The sequence below is a fragment of the Arabidopsis lyrata genome (genome assembly GCF_000004255.2).
Source record: "Arabidopsis lyrata subsp. lyrata unplaced genomic scaffold ARALYscaffold_6, whole genome shotgun sequence".
Classification (NCBI taxonomy): Eukaryota; Viridiplantae; Streptophyta; class Magnoliopsida; order Brassicales; family Brassicaceae; genus Arabidopsis; species Arabidopsis lyrata.
The window spans coordinates 3,537,481-3,559,286 of record NW_003302550.1 but is presented as its reverse complement, the minus strand read 5'-3'; the positions used below and the strand labels follow the sequence as shown (position 1 = coordinate 3,559,286).

The following is a 21,806-nucleotide window of genomic DNA, read 5'->3' as shown; positions in this document are numbered from 1 at the left end:
GGTGTAGCTTCGGAGAACCAAACACCCTTAGCCCAACTGCAGATAGGTTGCTCTACTCTCAAGAGTTTCCAAGTCTCATTTGAAGAGAATTTCCCTTTAAAACCTGTTTTCCATCTCCATAAATTCACATCATCCTCCTCTGGTTTCCTCTTCAATCTTATTTCTTCGATTTCAGCTTCAACCTTATTGAGATTTTCCACACGGCGCCGTCTTCCTTTGTGAGTACTAAGGACTTCCTCTACCGTGGCTGCCTTTGAGATTCCAAGATCAATACAACCCCGATCACCAAAGTTGTCAAATAACTTTCCCATAGAAGACCATGTATCATACCAAAACGATGTCCCTCTACCACTTTTAATTTCAACCCGATGGAAATTCTTGGCCAAGTCCCGGAGCTTTAGAATTTTCCTCCACATCCAAGATCCTTGTGATGAGTTTGCATTCACTGTCCAAAAAGATTTTTTCCGAATTAGGTATGTATGAACCCACTTACTCCACATTGACGTTGGAGCAGCAAGTAGTCTCCAGATTAGCTTCAGCCCACATACTTTATTTGTTTCCTTGAGTGGTCGCAGACCCAAGCCGCCTTCACTGCGAGGTAAACAAACAGTTTCCCAAGATGTTTTAGCTTTGTGAGTAATTAAATCTGGTCCACTCCAAAGGAAAGCAGCACACAACTGTTGGATCTCCTTCATACACGCTCCTGGTAAGCAAAAAGTTGCTGACCAAAAGTTTGTGATGCTCATTAAAACCGATCGTATTAACTGCAGCCTTCCCGCGTAGGAGAGAAATCGACTCGTCCAAGAACTTATTCTGGCTCGTACTTTTTCTGTCAAGGGGAGGTAGTCTTGGGCTGACATTGCCTTGGTCATTAGAGGTAGGCCTAAGTAGCGTACCGGCAATTGACTTGTTGCAAATGGAAAGCTCTGTTGGATTTCTGCTTGTGTTTCCGGAGCTATTCCTGCCATGTACAAGGTAGACTTCTCGATACTAATTTTCAGTCCAGAACATTTTGCAAAGTCATCAAAAACAGACATGATTCCTTCTATAGATCTCTTTGTCCCTTCAGCAAAAACCATTAAATCATCTGCAAAACATAAATGTGTGAGTAGTACGTTATGGCACCTTGGGTGGTAACCAAACTTACCCTCTACCGCAGCCTTGTTAATACGTTGAGATAAGACATTCATACAGATCACAAATAGGTATGGTGATAAAGCACATCCCTGTCTTAGTCCTCTTTTTTTTTAGTTTTAGTTCATCTTCTTCATGGGTTTTTCACTCTGGTCACTGAAATTGATTTTATTTTTTCAATTCTCATCAATGGAGAGAGATGTGATTGATGGAAGGAAGGATGAAGAGAGAGTTAGGGATTTTGGTTTAATGGTGGAGACTGATGCATCAGAGGAATTGAAGGAATTGAGGAGTTTTGAGGAGGAAGAAGTAGGGGCTGGAGATGAAATCGCCATTGAAACAGAGGAAAACTTAGGGTTTTTTGGTGAATTTGGGAGAATTTATGAGGAGTGTGAGATTTTGTGAAGAGAGTTTATATTTTGTGAAAAATGTGAAGAGGCAAAAAAAATCGATCGCTGGGAGATGAAGAAGATAAATGAAATTAAAAAAGCCCAAAAAATAAAAAATAAAATGGGCTACAGGAGGATTCGAAGTCATCAGCTGAAGGTTAAACAAGACATAGCTTACCGCTAGACCAAGAAAACATATTCGTAACATAGAGTAAACCGATTGTATATATATATTTTAACACGAAAGTTAAAATTTAACACCGTTAAATGATTCTGTTACGTCCATTAACGGCTGTTAAGTCGGAGGTACGAATTTACCAATTTTTTAAAAACAATGAATTTAAAAGACAACCGAAATTAAATGAGGCATTTTTATTCTAACTTTAATAACACGCGTATTAAACGGCCAAAAAAAAATAGATGGCGGTTTTTTAGGGTTTTTTCCCGTAAAAAGACGCGGATCTTGGGTATTTGGGTCGGACCTTCACCAATACAATTAAAAAAAAAATGCGGACCTTGGTAATGGTAAGCATAGAGTAAGAGGATCCGATGGCCTTTGCATTTCTATTCTTATTGGGCTTCGTGGATCCTGGTCCATTGTGTTTACTTTCCGTTTCCTCGCAAATGTAAGAACAATTGGGCTTCGCTGATTTTGATTCAGCCTGATCTTCTCGAATGTTTTATGCTTCTGAAATTAATGCTATAACCAAATTTGTTAGTTATCATTTAAACAGATTTCTATAACAAAAAAATCCAAAGAATTTCGCTAACTAAATAGAGATAAATCTCTTTAAACACAATTACTAGATAATGATATACTAACAAATCGAGCATATACCTTTAAAATCCATATTCGCAAATATCCGGATGTTGATATGATTCTTAAAACCCTCTTTTCATATAAATACCTAATGTCTAATGCCATTTAAGATACACACTAACCTTTCATACGATCACTTTGCAATTGCTACTCCTTTGACACAATGGCTGCAAATATTGGCATCACCGGTGCATATAGATGTAAGTATACAATCAATTTTCACTAGATCTTAAACTCTTTATAGTCTTCAAATTATCATTAATAAATATGATTATTAACACGAGTTTTATTGTCTTCTATATAGGGTACTTTGATTTATGTTACTATAAATAAACAACAATTTTCAAAGGTTCATCAAATCTCGAGTGGAGAATTGTGTAAAATTTTACACTCTCCAAATCTATGGGGAAGTACAGAGCGACCAAGCATGGCTTCAAAATGTCCCTCATGAACACGACTATTATAAGTCGTATTCCAGCTATTATTCTCTCATAATTGATTGTTATATCTCTTCAATACTATGAAAACAATCAAAAAAAATTATGTGTGCTTACAGGTACAAGCTGCTTTAAAAACTTGCATTTGGCAAGTAATGGTGTTACTGAAGAGTGGAGCAGAGAACACATAATGTTGTTTAGAATCGCAGATATGTTATTTTCAATTTTCATTTTTTAAAGAATCTCAAATAATCAAATCAAAATACCTAAACTTTGTTTTTCAAAAGTTTAAGGTGATTAAGTATTATCAAACAATAGCAGAAATTGGTGTATTATAATTAACTCATTTTAACATACTATGCCAAAAATAAAATGACTATAACAATACTACTAATTCTAAATGTATAAGAGCATCTTTCTATTCATAACAATTAAAAATAAATAGTCAATCTTTATCATCTCACTAATCTTTTGACATTATATAGCGCTGTCCTATCTTCTCCAAAGACGACATCAAATGAAGCCACTCCATAAGAATGAGTATGCTTAGCCTGTATACATTTAACATTTAGAAACTCTAATTTAGTAAAATCATTTAACATACAATGACAAAATTGTATTCTAAAAGTTTGTATCAAATTAAAATAGTATAACAGTAGCTAACATGTTCTTATCAACTACACAAAAATAATATAACAGTAGCTAACATATATCATCTAACTAACCTTTTACATTGCTTCAGGATTCTGAATAGCTTAAAAGATTACATTAAACCTCTCTTCTTCATAAGAATTAAACTCTGACATGAATATTAGCCTAGCCATAGTCACTCAGGACAAAATCTGCAGTTAATATCTATAGACAAGCGAATTTCAAAATATATTATATCGGACAAATGACGATTTATGTAAAGAGATTGGTTTTATAGTTAACACTTAACACACTCAAATTAACCTATCACGATTTGGAATTTGCTGTTAAAAAATATTTGAAATCAAAAATCATAAACAATATTATAACTAAAAAACACCAAATCTGCAACTTTCCAAATTATGTATAGATTATTTACCAAACCATGCAAACCTATCCAAATCATTCACCAAAAACAAATTACTAATTTTTTACTTTTATTTCTATTCAAACATTATAACTAATCAAACAAAAAAAAAATTGTGTACCAAATTTTATTTAAACACACCGAATATAAATATCCATTTAATTTCGGGAAAAATATCATTTAAATCGTCACTTTGCCATTTGTGGAGGTTTAAAGCATGAACTTTGAACCTGGTGCTTTTAATCCTCAATTTCTAGTTGACTTTCAATTTAATCTCTAACTTTCGTTGACGAAGCCGATTGAGGCACGTCTTTAACTAGACAAACGGAGGATTAAGACGTTGTTATCTGTCCGTCTAATATATCCGTTAATAAGCGAAACGACGTCGTTTAATCAAATGAAAACTCCCAAATTCGATTAAGCTCGAACCCTAGAATACCAAATCGAAATTAGAAATACAAAATCGAAGATTCTCTCTCGTTTTCTTCTCTAATCTCGATTTCTTCTCAAATCTCGATCTCATTTTTATTCCTCAAGATCTGTTGTCTCGATTCCGATGAGTTCTAGCTCCAAGACATCGATAATACTCGCTGCCCGTGGAGTGCCTTCAAAGTGTGTGTGTGGGTTAGGTGTAAGGATCTTTACATCGAAAACTCAACACAGCTATCTTGAAGTCTTGATTAGAGAAGAAAACGAGAGAGAATCTTCGATTTTGTATTTCTAATTTCGATTTGGTATTCTAGGGTTCGAGCTTAATCGAATTTGGGGGTTTTCATTTGATTAAACGACATCGTTTAGCTTATTAACGGATATATTAAACGGACAGATAACAGCGTCTTAATCCTCCGTTTGTCTAGTTAAAGACGTGCCTCAATCGGCATCGTCAACGAAAGTTAGAGATTAAATTGAAAGTCAACTAGAAATTTAGGATTAAAAGCACCAGGCTCAAAGTTCATGCTTTAAACCTCCACAAATGGCAAAGTGACGATTTAAATGACATTTTTCCCATTTAATTTCTCATATTCTGGTATATATTCTATCATCTAATTCCCAAAACAGAAACAAAAAACAATTTCTTAAATGCTTGTGAAAAACAAAAAAAAATTGATTATATATTTTATATAACACATATCTTAAAATATGAAACTCCGCACGTACGTGCGGGTGAGGATCTAGTTTGTTATAATTAGCCTACTTATTTGATTGCATGTCTACTTAAATTTGAATTGTCCTTTTTTCTTCATTAACCTGCATTATGCATAATTACCTTTTTAATGCGATTATGCAAGTAATTTACCGATTAGTAAAATGGTTTTTTAGAATTTTAATTTGATTTTTTTTTTGTTATGCTCATATAGAAAAATAAAATTTGTCAATATTTAAATATTATTATTTTGGTCATATTATTATTCTTCCTTATTAAAAATTTTCCTTTTTCTTTTTTTTTTCTATGAAATACAAGTACAGGAGGATCAGAAAAGCAAAGGATTAGCTCAATTCCAATTCTCTAATTCAAAGGTTTCGATCCCTAACTGTAAAATCCCTAATTCGAGAGAGAGAGAGAGAATGGGAAGTAACCGTCCTAGGAATTTCCGGCGGCGAGGGGACGACGGCGGCGATGAAATCGACGGTAAAGTTGCTACCCCTGCGGCAAAACCGACTTCGACTCTTTCCTTGTCGAAACCTAAAACACTCTCAGCCTCGGCCCCGAAGAAGAAACTTCTAAGTTTCGCCGACGACGAGGAGGAGGAAGAAGATGGAGCTCCCCGTGTGACGATAAAGCCTAAGAACGGCAGAGACCGTGTCAAATCCTCTTTCCGTCTCGGCGTTTCGGGATCTTCTCACAGACACTCTTCAACCAAGGAACATCGTCCCGCTTCTTCTCTATCCACCGTGGCTCCGCTTTCTAACGTGCTTCCTCAGGCCGGTTCTTATTCGAAAGAGGCGCTGCTCGAGCTCCAGAAGAACACACGGACGCTTCCGTATTCTCGCCCTAGTTCAAATTCCGAGCCAAAAGTAGTGCTTAAGGGTTTAATCAAACCTCCGCATCAGCATGAGCAGCAGAGTCTCAAGGATGTGGTCAAACAGGTTTCGGATTTGGACTTCGATGAGGAAGGGGAAAAAGAGCAGCCTGAAGATGCTTTTGCCGATCAGGCAGCGATTATTAGAGCCAAGAAAGAGAGGATGAGGCAGTCACGTTCAGCACCGGCGCCTGATTACATATCACTGGATGGTGGTACCGCAAATCATTCTGCTGTTGAAGGAGTCAGCGATGAGGATGCAGATTTTCAGGGGATTTTCGTCGGTGCCAGACCACACAAAGGTGATAAGAAAGGTGTGTTTGATTTCGGTGATGAAAATCCTACTGCTAAAGAAACCACGACAAGTAGTTTTTATGAGGATGAGGATGAAGAAGAGAAGTTGTGGGAAGAGGAGCAATTTAAAAAGGGTATTGGTAAAAGAATGGATGAAGGGTCTCATAGGAGTGTAACTAGTAATGGGATTGGCGTGCCTTTGCATTCTAACCAGCAGTCACTACCACACCAGCAACCGCAGATGTATACTTATCATGCCGGGACACCAATGCCGAATATTTCTGTGGCTCCTACCATTGGTCCAGCTACTAGTGTTGATACATTACCAATGTCACAACAAGCCGCACTTGCCAAGAAGGCATTGCAAGACAATGTTAAGAAGCTTAAGGTATTGCTCTATAAACTTGCCTTCTTGTAGGGTTTGTTTAGTATCTCCGTATTTGTATGCTGTTAATGTTATTCTAGTTGATTATTAGTTTAGGTGGATTTTGAACTTAATTCACAACAGAGGTTTTCCTAGTATCTCTTTGCTATTTGACTAGTTATGGGACTGATTTAGTTTTATGAGTTATAGTTCTTAGATTTAATTTGGTTTCTTACGAACTGAATTAATTTTGAACTATTTGCCAGGAATCTCATGCAAAAACGTTATCCTCCCTTACCAAGACAGATGAGAATTTGACTGCTTCGTTGATGAGTATCACAGCTCTTGAAAGTTCGCTATCTGCAGCTGGAGATAAGTATGTGTTCATGCAAAAACTCAGAGACTTCATTTCTGTTATCTGCGACTTCATGCAGGTATGCTTAATATAATGTTGTTTCTGTATTCATATACATGTTTGCTTATGTTGCTGGCCGACTATTATTCTATTTTTGATAATACCAAATTACCAATAGCTAATACTTTCTTAGTAAATCTCAGTTGCCTGCATTGGATCATGAATCCAAGGGAAAATGAAATAGATTAAGATTTAGTATTATGTTGCATTTGTTTCTTTAATCTTAATCTCAAAGAAAACAAAGAAAAAATGAGCTCAACCCATATTTTTAGGCAAATCTAGGTTCCCGTGGCATATGTTTTCTTTGACACTTGGAGTTGGATTTCATCTTTATGAAAGCAAACAATTTTTGTAATATTGAAACTAAAACTGGTTTTATTTTTACTTGACAAAGAACAAAATATATTTCCCATATAGAGCTGTATGGATTCTTTATGCATAACGTATACCTTCATAGAATGGAACTTCTAGCTGGTCATTCTTTTAAGTTTTGTCCAACTATGAAAACGAACGACCAGTTGTGAACCCTACCATATTTTTATCTACACTGCTTTTGGATTGCCCTATGTGTAAAGACAGTTGGAAGCCTACGTTGTTGTTAGAACAGAACTCCTAATTACTGTTGTGAATTTTTTTTTGCAGAACAAGGGTTCCTTAATTGAAGAAATTGAAGATCAGATGAAGGAACTTAACGAAAAACATGCTTTATCTATTCTGGAAAGGAGAATTGCAGATAACAATGATGAAATGATAGAGTTGGGGGCCGCTGTGAAAGCAGCAATGACAGTTCTAAACAAACAAGGAAGCAGTACTTCAGTGATTGCTGCTGCCACAAGTGCTGCGTTGGCTGCCTCTGCTTCTATAAGACAGCAGATGAATCAACCAGTTAAGCTTGATGAATTTGGCAGAGACGAAAATCTGCAGAAGCGCAGGGAAGTGGAACAGAGGGCTGCAGCCCGGCAGAAAAGGCGAGCTCGATTTGAAAACAAGCGTGCATCAGCCATGGAGATTGAAGGATCTTCTCTGAAAATAGAAGGAGAATCAAGCACCGATGAGAGTGACACTGAGACTTCAGCTTATAAGGAGACAAGAGATAGCTTACTTCAGTGTGCTGATAAGGTCTTTAGTGATGCATCTGAGGAGTACTCCCAGCTTTCAAGGGTGAAGGCGAGATTTGAGAGGTGGAAGCGAGACTATTCATCAACTTATCGGGATGCTTACATGTCTTTGACCGTTCCCTCCATCTTTTCACCTTATGTAAGACTGGAGCTTTTGAAATGGGATCCTCTTCATCAAGATGTGGATTTCTTTGACATGAAATGGTGAGCTACTCGCAGTTTCCGACTTTCCTAATTATCCAAACATTCATTCTCAGACACAGTTTACATATACTATCTAGTAGGCATTAGTCTCTTAAGAGGGTTAGCTAAAAACATTGTTTTTTTTTGCATTTTTGGAAGTGATCTAACTTGTGATTTGTGTCTCCAGGCATGGATTGCTATTTGATTACGGGAAGCCAGAAGATGGGGATGATTTTGCACCAGATGATACTGATGCCAACCTTGTCCCTGAGCTAGTAGAAAAGGTTGCGATACCCATTTTGCACCATCAGATAGTTCGTTGCTGGGATATACTTAGCACCCGGGAGACAAGAAATGCTGTTGCTGCTACAAGCTTGGTGACAAATTATGTTTCTGCTTCGAGTGAGGCCTTAGCAGAACTATTTGCTGCTATTCGTGCTCGCCTTGTTGAAGCCATTGCAGCTATTAGCGTATGAATTTTAATTTGTTACATCTCTTGCTAATTTCGTAATTGATCTCATTGAGTCTGTTATGAGATTCTGGACTAATGATATCCTCTGATTCTTTCTTTATTCTCCAGGTTCCGACATGGGATCCGCTGGTATTGAAGGCTGTACCTAATGCTCCACAAGTTGCAGCATATAGATTTGGGACATCAGTCCGTCTGATGAGAAATATATGTATGTGGAAAGACATTCTGGCGCTTTCAGTGTTGGAGAACTTGGCTCTTAGTGACCTTTTGTTTGGAAAAGTTCTACCCCATGTCAGAAGCATTGCATCAAATATACATGATGCTGTGACAAGAACTGAAAGAATCGTTGCTTCTTTGTCTGGAGTATGGACAGGACCAAGCGTCACAAGAACCCACAGGTAACACTGATTTAATAATCAAATTCAAATCTGAAATTTTACTTTCTCACACATGAAGGTTTCTCATGGTTCATTGTAGTGAAACATTATAGTTACATCTTGTGATGTTGCATATTGTTTACCAATACAATTACAGTCCGTTTGCATGAAAAGTTATCTTGTTTTTTACGAGTGCCAATGCAAGAGTAAGTAAAGTGAAGCTGTCGAATCGGGACTAAGATGTTTACATTACATACTTTATCTTACAAAATCTGGGCAATTCTTTCGAAATTAGGAGTATTGGTCGGGCTATGGTCTTTATACTTTTTTGGAATCTCATTCGTCTTAGACCAATCATTTCATTGTTTATCTTCATTTGGTTCACATGATATCTGCATCTCATTTTTGGACATCACCACATTATGTTGACATTCGCCTTGATACATACTAAAATATTTTATTTGACTTTGCAGTCGTCCACTGCAACCTCTTGTGGATTGTACTCTGACACTCAGAAGAATTCTCGAGAAAAGGCTTGCCTCAGGACTGGACGATGCAGAAACCACTGGTCTCGCCCGCAGGTTAAAGAGAATACTAGTAGAGCTCCATGAACATGACCATGCCAGGGAAATTGTCAGAACATTCAACCTCAAGGAGGCCGTTTAGTGAAAATTTTATTGATGGGAAACTGGAAAGTCAACTCAGAAATCTTTAGCCTCAGGTTATCAGTTACACCTTTCGGACTGTACCAGCTAAGCCTCATCGACTTCAACATCGAAGATTACAACTTTTGGAGTCCAGGAAACTGAAATTTTCCCTAGGATTTTACATTTCAAGATGTATTAGGCTAGCACCAAAAGCTTCCGGAATCCATTTTCAGACACAGAAGAGTTTTATTACTTTGGCTTAATTACACTAACTTTGGCTTAATGTAAGTGTAACCTCTGTGCTTGTTTATCATAAATATAGAAGCTAAAGTATCTGTAGTCTTTTTTTTTTTTTTCCTTTTATATCTGTATGAGTTTAGATTTAGCAAAGACAAAATAATTTCTATGAATATAAGCCACAACTTGTATTGTTGTGCTGCATTTTAGATGCAGTAAATTTCTATTACAAGCTGTGTCATGCTTTTTTGCAAAAGGGCAATTTCTGTTGGAATCAGACTCTTCTGCTGTAAACAACACAACTTGGGATATAAGTCAAAGAACAGAAGAAGAAAACCCCCTTTGGAAAAAAATCCTAATGTTGAAGTTGGTCGTTGAACAAACATCTTAGGAAGTGGTGTTAGAATCATCTTCTTCATTTGAATCTTCTTCTTTATCCGAAGAAGACTCGGCTGTTTTCTCAAATTCCACCATTTTCTCAAGTGCCTCTATATCTCCAGCTTCAGCAAGGGCGTGTATCCGCAGCTTCTCTGCGTCTTCGCTGAAATGTTTTGTAGAGAATGTCAAGTAAAAGGAATATTGTAAAAGCATAAGAATAAAGGTGCAATTTGAGAGTTAACTTACTCTGTAACTCCAAATATTTCCTTGACGATTAAGGAGTTGTCTTTTGAGCAGAAGTCAGGAAGCTGTTGAAAAGAGAATGGAGTTAGAAAATCTATCGCATATACAAAACAGTGTATGCATATCTGACTTCATGATTAGATCAATGAAGATGTTGAAAGAGTAAGCAGATTCTCTCAAGTATAAGTAATGTTTCCACATTGATTACCTCAGAGAGATAGTAAATCTTTCCAAAAAGCGCCTGCACAGCGAGTTTTCTCTTGAATCCTTTTTCTGTAAACCCTTGCATTTTCATCACTACCGGACCTGCCAAAACCAAATATGTCAAGAGCAATAAAGAAGATTGCAACAATGGAGAGCCTTTAACAAAGTTTTAGTTACCTTTTTCTTTGACAATACGACGAGAGATCTCATTTAAAATCTCAGGAATCTGAGAATCATTCAAACCAGAAGCTTTTCTTAGATGAATGAGATCAGCAACAAGGTCAGGATTAAACGGTTTCTCATTCAACGCATACCGAATGTATTTCCTCAATATCTCCTCCATGTTAAACTCTGTCTGGATTGTAGAAAACAAAATTCAGCATTCTCATATCAAATCCTGAACTGGAATGGTTAAGAGATCAAACCAGAAGATCAGTGACATGTTATATATTCGCACCTTTTGTTCAAGTGCCTTAAGCTCAGAGCTATGCACTGTTCCATCTTTCCGTAATAGCTCATCTATAGATCTGCAAAGCATAGCATTCTGATTCACCTGAAGAGATTCGAAACAGACAAAATTGAATCAGTTTTTTGTTGTTCAAGTAAGGATCACAAAAGAGAGAGTGGAATCAGAGACCAGTTTCTTGCGTTGAGCTTTAGGAGAAGAGAACTTCTGAACGGTTTTGACGAAAGCAGTGACGAAAGTGACGCCGGCGTAAGCTAACGGAACGGCGAGCATCCACGGCAATTTGCTACTTCCAACTCGAGGACCTGGAATCGCCTGAGTCACCGATCCAGTGAACTCGACTAGGTCTAACGCCTTCTCTTGAATCCACAACATATCCTCCTCTACTTCCTCTTCTGTTTCCTCCTCCACGCTCGAATTCTTCTTCGCCGTCGGCGTCGGCGTCGTGACAGTATCCGATTGTTTTTTCGGAGCTGCGGCGGAAATAGAGGGGTGTTTCGGTCTCAGCTGACGGAGAGAAGGAAGTGAGACGAAAAGTGGTGTTCGAGGGAGAAGCAATGTTTGGCCATTGTTTTGGCTACGAGTCTGGAGAAATTGAGATGAAGGTAGGAGAAGAGACGTCATTGTTGAAGCTCGACGATTTGAAAAGACGGCTTCGGATGCGGCGGAGCTCTACAGTACTTAGCTAGTCGGGGAACTACGACGGAAGGTGAAGGAAGAAGATATAACAATTTCAATTTATTTAAGAGGGTATTAATGGGCCTTGCTTACTCGGCCCATTTATTTCAACAAGAAGAAAAAGTGAATTTAGCAGACATATAACAAATGGAATTCGTTATTGAAGTCTTTTAATTACCACACAAGCTAGAATTTTTGTTTACTCTCATGTTAAATCGGATTATTATTAATTTTTTGGTTCACAATTTGAAGTGATCTGGGCATGCTAAATGCATGAGTAAGCCAATGCAAGGCACATGAACATACACTTTAGAAACTTGCAAACAAAAACTTGCTTGAAGTGTCTGCATCAACTTCATTTTCTTTTTCCATTTTATAAATGTCTAAAGGTATGAATTTGGCATGACTCTATAACTATTTTTCTTCATTGGTAAGGCAATAATAGAAGAGAGTATTTCTAAATTTGCAGTAAATACAGAAGCTTTTGGAACATCCAGGTACTAAAGAATAAAACCTAGTTATACATTATCGGGCCAGAACTCCCTACAGAAGGCTCGTTCAAATTCTTTTTCCTGTAAATGTTTTTCGTGCTCCATCATCTTCCGCATTTTCTTTGAAAGTTTCTTGCTCTGCTTTGAGACTTCTTCATCCTGAAATTTATAGTAAAGAAAAGATAAGTTTATATGCCTAACTTAAAACAAATGAAACATAAAAGCTCATGGCAACGTGATAAACCAAAACCAAGTCCAGCACTATTGAGATATGAAGTGTGGTTGATGCAGACTCTTTATCAATGCATGGACACTTTTTCATCATTAGGTATTTTCAGATTTAAAGGCAATCGCCTGTAAGGATTTAAGAAAAAAAAAAAGACCTTAGCCTGAGGCTGTGCCGGTTTTCTCTTAGCTGGTTGTTTAGCTCCCAGTCCTCGTTTGTTATGTTTTGGCTCTGCCTGTACAGGCACCAATATACCCTGTTCAGTGATTCCAAGACCAGTGCCTTCCTTCCAGCCATGCTTCTTTAGGAGCTGAAACCCAATATTGGACGAATTTATAGCAGCCAATGAACTGCTTGATCCAGAGGACTCACCCATAACGTTCGACACCTGAACATATTATAAACTCAATTGTCAAATAAAAAAAAAAACAAAAGGAATGCACATTCAGTTTTGCATACTTCTTGTAGTCTATTCAACACAACTAGAAACAGACCCAAAAATTTCCTACCACTAAACAGTTACAAAATGTAAATAGGTTAAATGCAGCACAAAAAGAAGAGATGAATCAAGAAATGACTTATACCGGAAACCTATTAGCAGAGTCAATGGCAGCCCATGAACTTGTCGAAACCGAGGAATCTCCCATAACAAATCAAAACCTAAATACAATCAGAAATATTTATATCATCGAAATTCAGGGTTAAATTAAAGCCAAACACAAGAATTCGCTTATGTTGATCCTTGTCTGGTGTAAAACAGGGCAATTTTCATAAACCATGAGCCTGAATCATCAAAATATTGGAGATAATAGATAAGACGGTACTCACCAAAAAACGTGAAACTCAAGCAGTCGTCGAACACCAAGAAACCCTATAATCGTTGAGACGAGCTGATCAAAATTGGGCCGAGATCGCTTCAGTTTCCTCCTCTCCCTATCGAACCACCGCCTCTGATAATCGCCGGCCCGATTTGGGAAATTAAGAAAATTATAAAAAGACGCCTCATATGTTTCTAAATGCTAATTATCCCCTATAGTTCATTAAATTTTGAAATTCGACCATCATGGAAATTTTGGACAGGAATATTTGGGCCTGACCCAACAAGGGAGGCCCATAAAACATAGAAAAGTTAACGTCAAGAAGACGCGGACTAATCTAATCCAACCAGTTTATCTCGAGTTCGTCGGTCTCAGGTGGGCAGTGATTATAACTCCGTCTGTTCAAGCTCCCATTCTTGTGGCCTTCACGCTTCAGGAACCAAAGACCAGTCTCTCTCTGTACGACTACTTCTCGGAAATTTCGTCTCCATGGTAAGCAATCTGTTTTCGCGCACTCACTTTGATGATCTTCGTTTTCATTTCTAGGTTTTACGATTTTTTTCTCGATCGCATTTGTTAGGGTTTTCCGAATTTAAGACTTTGATTGTATCTATCTCGAATTCAGCTGAATGATTTCAAAATGCGGCATCTTCTTAGATCTAGCTGGTTATGATTGATTGGAATTTTGATCTGCTCAAGATTATCCATTTAGAGCGATTGGGTTTATTCACTTCCTTTAGTTTGGTTTTCTCATGTTGAAACAGCGATTTCTCTGCAATTTTACTGATTTCGTGCTTCAATTTTTTTTGCTTTTAAAGTAGATCATGTGTTCCATTGTTTGTTAGTTGGAATTAATTTGCCATTGAACGTCTCTGTTATATGGGTTTGATGATAGGCACCCGTGAGGGGGATTCTTGGCTTGCAAAGGGCAGTGTCCATTTGGAAGGAAATTAACAGAGTGGCTCCAGCTTTGAGATCATTCAGCACTCAAGCTGCATCCACTTCTACCACTCCACAGCCACCTCCACCTCCTCCGCCCCCGGAAAAGACTCATTTCGGTGGTCTCACGGATGAAGATCGGATTTTTACTAATCTCTATGGTCTGCATGACCCATTTCTCAAAGGCGCGATGAAGAGAGGTGATTGGCATAGGACCAAAGATTTGGTACTCAAGGGTACTGATTGGATTGTCAATGAAATGAAGAAATCGGGTCTTCGTGGACGTGGTGGTGCTGGTTTCCCTTCTGGTCTTAAGTGGTCCTTTATGCCTAAAGTTTCTGATGGCCGTCCCTCCTATTTGGTTGTCAATGCTGATGAGAGTGAGCCTGGAACTTGTAAAGATAGGGAGATCATGCGTCATGACCCTCACAAATTGTTGGAAGGGTGTTTAATTGCTGGTGTCGGAATGAGAGCAAGTGCAGCGTATATTTACATCAGGGGTGAATATGTGAATGAGCGTTTGAATCTAGAGAAGGCTAGAAGAGAAGCATATGCAGCTGGTCTCTTGGGGAAGAATGCATGTGGTTCTGGTTATGATTTTGATGTTTATATCCACTTTGGTGCCGGTGCTTACATTTGTGGTGAAGAGACTGCCCTTCTTGAAAGCCTTGAAGGGAAGCAAGGAAAACCTAGGTTGAAGCCTCCGTTCCCTGCTAATGCTGGTTTATATGGTTGTCCCACTACTGTTACCAATGTGGAAACAGTGGCTGTTTCGCCTACCATTTTAAGGCGTGGACCTGAGTGGTTTTCTAGTTTCGGTAGGAAAAATAACGCTGGGACAAAGCTGTTTTGTATATCGGGCCATGTAAACAAGCCATGCACGGTGGAAGAGGAGATGAGTATACCTCTCAAGGAACTGATTGAGAGGCACTGTGGAGGTGTTAGAGGTGGATGGGACAATCTACTTGCTATCATCCCTGGTGGTTCATCTGTTCCTCTGATTCCTAAGAACATTTGCGAGGATGTGCTGATGGATTTTGATGCGCTCAAGGCTGTCCAATCAGGGTTAGGAACTGCAGCAGTCATTGTGATGGATAAATCAACTGATGTTGTGGATGCAATTGCAAGGCTCTCTTACTTCTACAAGCATGAAAGCTGTGGGCAGTGCACTCCTTGCAGAGAGGGAACAGGTTGGCTTTGGATGATCATGGAGAGAATGAAAGTTGGCAATGCAAAGCTGGAAGAGATTGATATGCTGCAGGAGGTAACCAAACAGATCGAAGGACACACAATCTGTGCATTGGGTGATGCAGCTGCATGGCCCGTGCAAGGTCTGATAAGACACTTTAGGCCAGAGCTCGAGAGAAGGATCAGGGAACGAGCTGAAAGGGAGTTGCTACAGGCTGCTGCTTAAGTACCTTGTTAATCAGAGGTTTGCATCTCCAGTCTTTGCTGATTCATCTTGCTCTCTTTTAATCTTCTGTTGCAACCTTAAAAGCAGATATCTAGATTTTACGCAACCTTAGTTGATTGAATTTGTGAAATGGTAGACTTTCCCGTTTTAAGCTCTGTATATAGTTTCTTTGGGTATTCAAGAACTTGAGCAGTAATGAACAGTTAGTTTCCGTAACTAGCTTCTGCTCTGTCCTTGTCTTACAAAATTGACGTTTTTGCAGGACATTTGCTATTATTCTCCATGAAAATAAAATCTGAATGCACACTATTAGTGGTTTTGGGATGCAAAGCTACTTCAGAAGGGGAAGAAGGTAATGTATTTGTTTGAATGGTTAATGTTAAAACTCTCTTCAAGTTGTATCAGAAAAGAGCGGTATTTGCTCTTTTGCATTACTCTACTTTCTTTTATTGTTTGCTTGTTATGTTATTGACTATGAGAGCACATTTTGGGAACAACCAAACAAACCCTTTTCATGTTTGAAATAAAGAATGCTCCTTTTTGGGTTTATAAGTAGTTTACATTGCAAATAAATTGTAATCAATGCTTCTTTTTGGCATTTTCTGAAAAAATATCTACAGGATATAAATTGGTAAATTTGTATATTTTGGTTTCTGTCTACTTGATAGAATAGTCCAAAATGATTTTTTTGGGTAATGTATAACCAAATTGTGATTAGTCCCAACTTGATTTCGTAAAATTAAACTTAGTAGAAATCATCTTAAACCTATAAATTTGTACAACCTTCCTAAAATTTTCCTAGAATCAAAAATTATATAACGAGTCACCTAGATGTTTTGGGTTTGTCTTCAATGGAATAACTTATAGGAAAAGAGATAAATGAAGGGGGAAGAGCTGTGAGGGTGATGGGGACCGGTCTGATTGGATATTTTTGGAGGATATTTATGGATAAGACGTCAACATCTTCCCTAACTTCTTTGTCCACCTCTCCACCTTTTTTTTTCCCTTTCCAATTTCTTTACTAATCGATAAAACTACTGTGATTATCAATCAACAAGCTGTAGAAAGAAATTACATAATGAAATAATATGATTATCAACTTTGAACACATTTTATTACATTTTACAGAAATACTCGTTGAAGTGATTATGGATTTGTTGAAATAATTCCCAATTTGTCTACTTTGAATTATTAATTTTGTATAATTTTGATTCTGTAATCTACACGATCACCAAATTATCAAATGTACTATTGATCGGAATCTTTTAAATATATTGCGACAACATTTTGAACTTATACAAAATGACGTATTTCTAATTCTAGTCTTTAATCTTTTAATTATGATTTACCGTTATATACGTTTTAGATAGCATTTTAGATTTTCCACGTATCTATAAATTATTATCGAATTTTTATTTGCGATCGTCCGGTTATTTAAAGAAAATTAGAGGTTTGTTGATTTCATATTTAATAGTTTTATAATTTGTGTCAACAATTATTTTAACTAATAGTATGGTTTTTGTAAAGGTTCAAAAGATTTTAAAATATACAATCTTCCTAAAAATGAATAGTATAATTTTTCAAAAGTTTTCCTATACAAGGACTAACCCAGTATTGCATTTGCATGACTCGGAGAGTCATTAGCATTTTTGTTGTTGGAAAAACGTCAGAACATAAAGAGGTTCCGAATCAGAGCTTAAGTTTGAACAATTTCTACAAATAGTTTGATATACTATTAAATTGCCTTATGATAAAACATATAATCACCGTACAAAATAATTATTATTCATCAATGATTGCCTTAGACCCCAAATGTCACCAAATAAAATATCTAGTCACATGCTATTCCAAAAATAAAATCACCAACGATGAGTAAAAAATACATGGCATAATTTGGTCAACAAAGAAAGATTAATTGGAACTAAAACAAAAAGTTAGAGAGTCAACAATACCAAAATAACAGCGGACTTGTGCTGTGAAAACTGTTGCTATCTATCAATCAATGTGTGGGCGCTTATGGTTTGAACTTCCCCTTCCTTTAACAATGGCGTTTTGACCTCTCTCTCTCAGTCTTCTGGGTTTTTCCAATTTCCCTTTCTCTCTCTCTCTCTCCTTCAAGTTGCTGCAATCCCTAGAAAACCCCCAATTTGATTTTCTTATAAAGTTCACATTTTTTCTTCTTCTGCCAATCCTCTTTTTCCCTCGTTTCAATCTCCGTTTTGCTTTTGGCTATCAGATATATATATATTTCTTCGTGCTTCTATCTCATAACGATAAGTTTTATTCATCTTTGCGTCTTAGTTCATCAGTAGAGAGAGTAGGGTTTTTTTTTTTGCGAGGGAATTTGATTTTGTGGGAGGTGCGAATCCATATTCGATTCCCCAAGCTTGTCTCTTTATATCCGTAGTTTAGTTGTATGGTTGGGCTTTGATTGGAATATCAAGGCTAGTTTTTAGCTAGGTTCAGTGATACTTGGAAGATCTGAGTTCTTCGTGTGTTTCTCAGCTTTGGGATTCTACTAAGTTTGTCTGCAAATCAGTTTCTAGTTTGTGGAGATCTAAAAGACACGAAATTTGCTGAAATCTGGTTGATATCCCAGATTTTTTAGAGGGATTCGGGTAGATTCTGTAGAATTTGTGCGGGTTTGATTGGAAACATGACGGTGGAGGAAGTTAGTGATGGTTCTGTGTGGAGTAGGGAGGATGATATTGCCTTTGAGAGAGCTCTAGCTAATAATACTGATGAATCAGAGGAACGCTGGGAGAAGATTACTGCTGATGTTCCAGGGAAAAGTGTTGAACAGATTAAAGAACATTATGAGCTTTTAGTTGAAGATGTTAGTAGGATTGAATCAGGATGTGTGCCTCTTCCTGCCTATGGGTCTCCTCAAGGATCAAATGGTCATGCTGGTGATGAAGGAGGAAGTAGTAAGAAAGGAGGTAACAATCATGCGGGAGAGTCTAACCAAGGAGGTAAATCAAAGTCCGATCAAGAACGACGAAAGGGTATTGCGTGGACAGAAGATGAGCACAGGTGATCCTTGTTTATTTATGCTGCTAATCACTTTCTGCTTCTTCTCATTCTTTTAATATTCTTTCAAAATTATTTTTGTTCTGTGCTCCATGTCTTCATTGTGTTCGAGAACCTTAATATTATTTCTCTAAGTGACAATTTTAGGTACTCTTGGGTGTCTAATTCTGTGAACCTTTAAGAAATCAAGAGTTTTCAAAGTCATACTGTACTTAGAAGCAAGACCTTTAGGTTCTTGGTCTCCTCTATCTGATACTTTAAATGAAAAAAGGAAGGATTGAGGTTTTTTTAGGGGGGACTGACCCGAGGTAACTCTAGAGGATGCTTGAAGGAAAAGTAGAGATTTCTTGAAGTGGTTTTAGTTTCGTGATTGTTATAAAGTCTCAGAATTTATTGAAACTATAACTTGGCATGGGACAGAGAAAGCTGTTCTCATAAATTCGCTTTACCTTCCTGTCCTAGTTGCTATATCATTATATCCACCATGTTAGAGATGATGGGGAGATACTATCTAACCCCCGGGACCATTTTGACCGTCTTTTTCACCACTTGTTGAAGCTAGATGCTGTTTTTCATGGTGAAACAGTCCATCCAACCTCTGTTATTGGAGAAACCCCACCTTCCTTTTAGAAAGAGACAAGAAAATCTTACTTTGAAGTTTAGTCTTCATTTTTCTCTCTTGAAGATGCAAGTGGTTTTGGGACCTTATTAGGGTAGATAAGGGGTAAAAACTAGAGTTAAGTATATAATGGCTATATTAGTGGCATATAATCAATTTCCGGACTGTTTTCTCACTTGCTAAAGATATGGGAAACTGATGTAACAGTAAAGTCTATCTTTGTTGATTGAATCTTTTGCTGGGAGAGTTAAAAAAAATGCTTATTTGTCTGATTGAAGCCTTTTTAACAGATTCTTACACCATTTTTATAAACTTGTGTTTTTGCCATTATCTTGATCTACTCCCGTGTCATCTTGATAATTTGGTAGTTTACATGTGCTTTTTTGAGAAATTGAGTTTTGGCGGTGATAGATCCTCCTGGTAAATTAGAAAAGGCATAGCTTATTGAATAGGAAAAGTAGGACAAGAAATCACGAGGTTCATTTTCAAACACTTTGTACCGGTGTCTAGAAATGTCTTTCCTTCTTAGTTAGGAAATTAAAATCCAGTGGAGAAGCAATTGAGAAGTAGGATTCTGTATACTTGTGGCATTCTATCTGCAGATTGGCTGTTGAGGTAGATGCAAGACATGACCTTAATGTGCTTCCTGCAATTGTTTTTAGACTGTTTCCGTTTGGCAGTGGTTTGTGTGTTTTCATGTTTGATACTATGGCCGAGGAGTTTCTGCCCTTTTGGTTATGCAATGATTCTAATGAGCTGTTGTCTTTGTCTTTTCTATGTTACAGGTTATTTCTTCTTGGTTTGGATAAGTACGGGAAAGGTGATTGGCGTAGCATTTCTCGCAACTTTGTAGTAACAAGAACACCGACCCAAGTCGCGAGCCACGCTCAAAAGTATTTCATTCGTCTAAACTCAATGAACAAAGATAGAAGGCGATCAAGCATTCACGACATCACTAGTGTTGGCAACGCAGATGTCTCAACGCCACAAGGACCAATCACTGGTCAGAACAACAGCAATAACAACAACAACAACACCAGTTCTCCTGCTGTTGCTGGAGGAGGAAACAAATCAGCCAAGCAAGCCGTCTCTCAAGCACCACCTGGAGCTCCTATGTATGGAACACCCACCATAGGTCAACCAGTAGGTGGACCATTGGTCTCAACAGTTGGAACACCAGTGAACCTCCCAGCTCCACCTCACATGGCTTATGGAGTCCATGCTGCTCCAGTCCCTGGCTCGGTGGTTCCTGGTGCAGCAATGAACATGGGTCAAATGCCGTACACCATGCCGCGCACACCAACAGCTCATAGGTAACTCGAAAGCACCTTTGCAGTGATAGTGCACTTGGTTTTAGGTGTAAGAAAGATGTGTAAAGGATTTAGTGAATATTCAAAGCTTGTTCCTTGAGCGAGTTTTTTTTATTACTTAGTTTGTGGGGATTTTGTATGAGGTCCGAATAAGATATTAAGATGACATGATTAGTTTGCAGACTCCAGAAGCAAAAAAAAAAAGAAACACTCTTCTTTGTATGTGAACACAATAAAGCCTCTGTTATGAGGCTTACAACAAGATAGACAAAGCAACATTGTAAATCTTTTGTTCTCAATCAACAATCTGTTTGAATTATCAATTGCAACGTGCAATTCCTTTATTTTTGAAGTTGTACCTCCTTTTGGATGTTGTATAAGATACTGTGACGGAAGATTCGTAGTTAAATAAAAACAGAATCATATACATAAATACTCGGATTTTTTTTTTTTTTGTGTCGTAATTACTCGGATATTTAAGCACATCCTCTGTTGGAGAACGTTTAAAATGGGCCTAAAAGAAATTTGTTGGAGAACGTTTAAAATGGGCCTACAAGAAATTTGTTGGGCCCATTGGCCTTAAAAAAGAAAAGAGATTTCATTAATTAGGTTTTCCCCGACGATGTTTGATCCGCTTATATATTGTTCGAAAAAGTTCTTATTCTTCTCTCATTCCATCTTTTTTTTTTATCTTTGATCTTTTTGCTTCGCTTTAGCTAAATCAATGGATCGAGCTCTGTCGTGGTTCCGACGTTTAGCAGTTGGGTTTGAGATGCGAGAAGGAGCAGCTTGGAACGGAGAGCTAACAAATAAGGTAATTATTTTGGTTCAATCTGGTTTCTCCGATCCGTATCTGTATCTTTACGAATGTAGAATTTGTACGATCGATCAGATGTGAGCGAGCATCCTATCCTATATATTATTATTTGGGGTAATACTGTCCCGTTTTAGATATATAGTTTTCGACATAAGGAAAAAAACCCTCTCTTAAAGGATTTTTATTTGTGGTTTAAGCAAATACATCT

The 21,806-nt window shown here is 37.6% G+C and overlaps 5 protein-coding genes across 6 annotated transcripts; 3 read left to right on the top strand and 2 right to left on the bottom strand.

Moving 5' to 3' along the window:
• Positions 1-5,306: 5,306 nt before the first annotated feature.
• On the top strand, positions 5,307-10,080 carry LOC9307417 (transcriptional repressor ILP1). Its single transcript, XM_021021967.1, has 6 exons — positions 5,307-6,540; positions 6,783-6,950; positions 7,574-8,253; positions 8,420-8,702; positions 8,813-9,102; positions 9,555-10,080. Exons 1-6 carry the CDS (start codon positions 5,404-5,406, stop codon positions 9,745-9,747), a joined length of 2,751 nt encoding a protein of 916 aa, XP_020877626.1. The 5' UTR covers positions 5,307-5,403; the 3' UTR covers positions 9,748-10,080.
• Positions 10,048-12,126, bottom strand: LOC9307416. The gene is made up of 6 exons (XM_021021970.1): positions 11,428-12,126; positions 11,248-11,343; positions 10,968-11,145; positions 10,795-10,892; positions 10,590-10,651; positions 10,048-10,506 (listed from the first exon to the last, which is right to left on the bottom strand). The coding sequence occupies exons 1-6, from the start codon at positions 11,878-11,880 to the stop codon at positions 10,353-10,355; spliced, it is 1,041 nt and encodes a 346-aa protein (XP_020877629.1). The 5' UTR covers positions 11,881-12,126; the 3' UTR covers positions 10,048-10,352.
• A 211-nt stretch (positions 12,127-12,337) lies between these two features.
• Positions 12,338-13,628, bottom strand: LOC9309438 (SURP and G-patch domain-containing protein 1-like protein). 2 transcript variants are annotated; one of them, XM_002871299.2, is made up of 4 exons: positions 13,480-13,628; positions 13,236-13,311; positions 12,809-13,039; positions 12,338-12,584 (listed from the first exon to the last, which is right to left on the bottom strand). In XM_002871299.2, the coding sequence occupies exons 2-4, from the start codon at positions 13,296-13,298 to the stop codon at positions 12,453-12,455; spliced, it is 426 nt and encodes a 141-aa protein (XP_002871345.1). In that variant the 5' UTR covers positions 13,299-13,311; positions 13,480-13,628; the 3' UTR covers positions 12,338-12,452. The 2 variants fall into 2 exon arrangements, with proteins under 2 accessions (XP_002871345.1, XP_020877630.1); XM_021021971.1 differs by lacking the exon at positions 13,236-13,311.
• Positions 13,629-13,736: 108 nt separating this feature from the next.
• LOC9309437 (NADH dehydrogenase [ubiquinone] flavoprotein 1, mitochondrial) lies at positions 13,737-16,377 on the top strand. The gene is made up of 3 exons (XM_021021969.1): positions 13,737-13,961; positions 14,365-15,840; positions 16,085-16,377. The coding sequence occupies exons 1-2, from the start codon at positions 13,959-13,961 to the stop codon at positions 15,820-15,822; spliced, it is 1,461 nt and encodes a 486-aa protein (XP_020877628.1). The 5' UTR covers positions 13,737-13,958; the 3' UTR covers positions 15,823-15,840; positions 16,085-16,377.
• Positions 16,378-17,700: 1,323 nt separating this feature from the next.
• On the top strand, positions 17,701-21,104 carry LOC9307415 (transcription factor SRM1). The gene is made up of 2 exons (XM_021021966.1): positions 17,701-18,855; positions 20,257-21,104. Exons 1-2 carry the CDS (start codon positions 18,479-18,481, stop codon positions 20,786-20,788), a joined length of 909 nt encoding a protein of 302 aa, XP_020877625.1. The 5' UTR covers positions 17,701-18,478; the 3' UTR covers positions 20,789-21,104.
• Positions 21,105-21,806: the final 702 nt, after the last annotated feature.

Excerpts from the sequence above, each read along its gene's own strand:
- LOC9307417 (XM_021021967.1), top strand. The coding sequence starts at position 5,404 with ATGGGAAGTAACCGTCCTAGGAATTTCCGGCGGCGAGGGGACGACGGC. Across the intron at positions 6,951-7,573 it reads TTATCTGCGACTTCATGCAG|AACAAGGGTTCCTTAATTGA; the intron begins GTATGCTTAATA and ends TTTTTTTTGCAG. Across the intron at positions 9,103-9,554 it reads AGCGTCACAAGAACCCACAG|TCGTCCACTGCAACCTCTTG; the intron begins GTAACACTGATT and ends TTGACTTTGCAG.
- LOC9309438 (XM_002871299.2), bottom strand. The coding sequence starts at position 13,298 with ATGGGAGATTCCTCGGTTTCGACAAGTTCATGGGCTGCCATTGACTCT. Across the intron at positions 13,040-13,235 it reads ACTCTGCTAATAGGTTTCCG|GTGTCGAACGTTATGGGTGA; the intron begins GTATAAGTCATT and ends TAATATGTTCAG. Across the intron at positions 12,585-12,808 it reads CGGCACAGCCTCAGGCTAAG|GATGAAGAAGTCTCAAAGCA; the intron begins GTCTTTTTTTTT and ends TATAAATTTCAG.
- LOC9307416 (XM_021021970.1), bottom strand. The coding sequence starts at position 11,880 with ATGACGTCTCTTCTCCTACCTTCATCTCAATTTCTCCAGACTCGTAGC. Across the intron at positions 11,344-11,427 it reads AAGCTCAACGCAAGAAACTG|GTGAATCAGAATGCTATGCT; the intron begins GTCTCTGATTCC and ends GAATCTCTTCAG. Across the intron at positions 10,652-10,794 it reads AGATTTACTATCTCTCTGAG|CTTCCTGACTTCTGCTCAAA; the intron begins GTAATCAATGTG and ends TCTTTTCAACAG.
- LOC9307415 (XM_021021966.1), top strand. The coding sequence starts at position 18,479 with ATGACGGTGGAGGAAGTTAGTGATGGTTCTGTGTGGAGTAGGGAGGAT. Across the intron at positions 18,856-20,256 it reads TGGACAGAAGATGAGCACAG|GTTATTTCTTCTTGGTTTGG; the intron begins GTGATCCTTGTT and ends TCTATGTTACAG.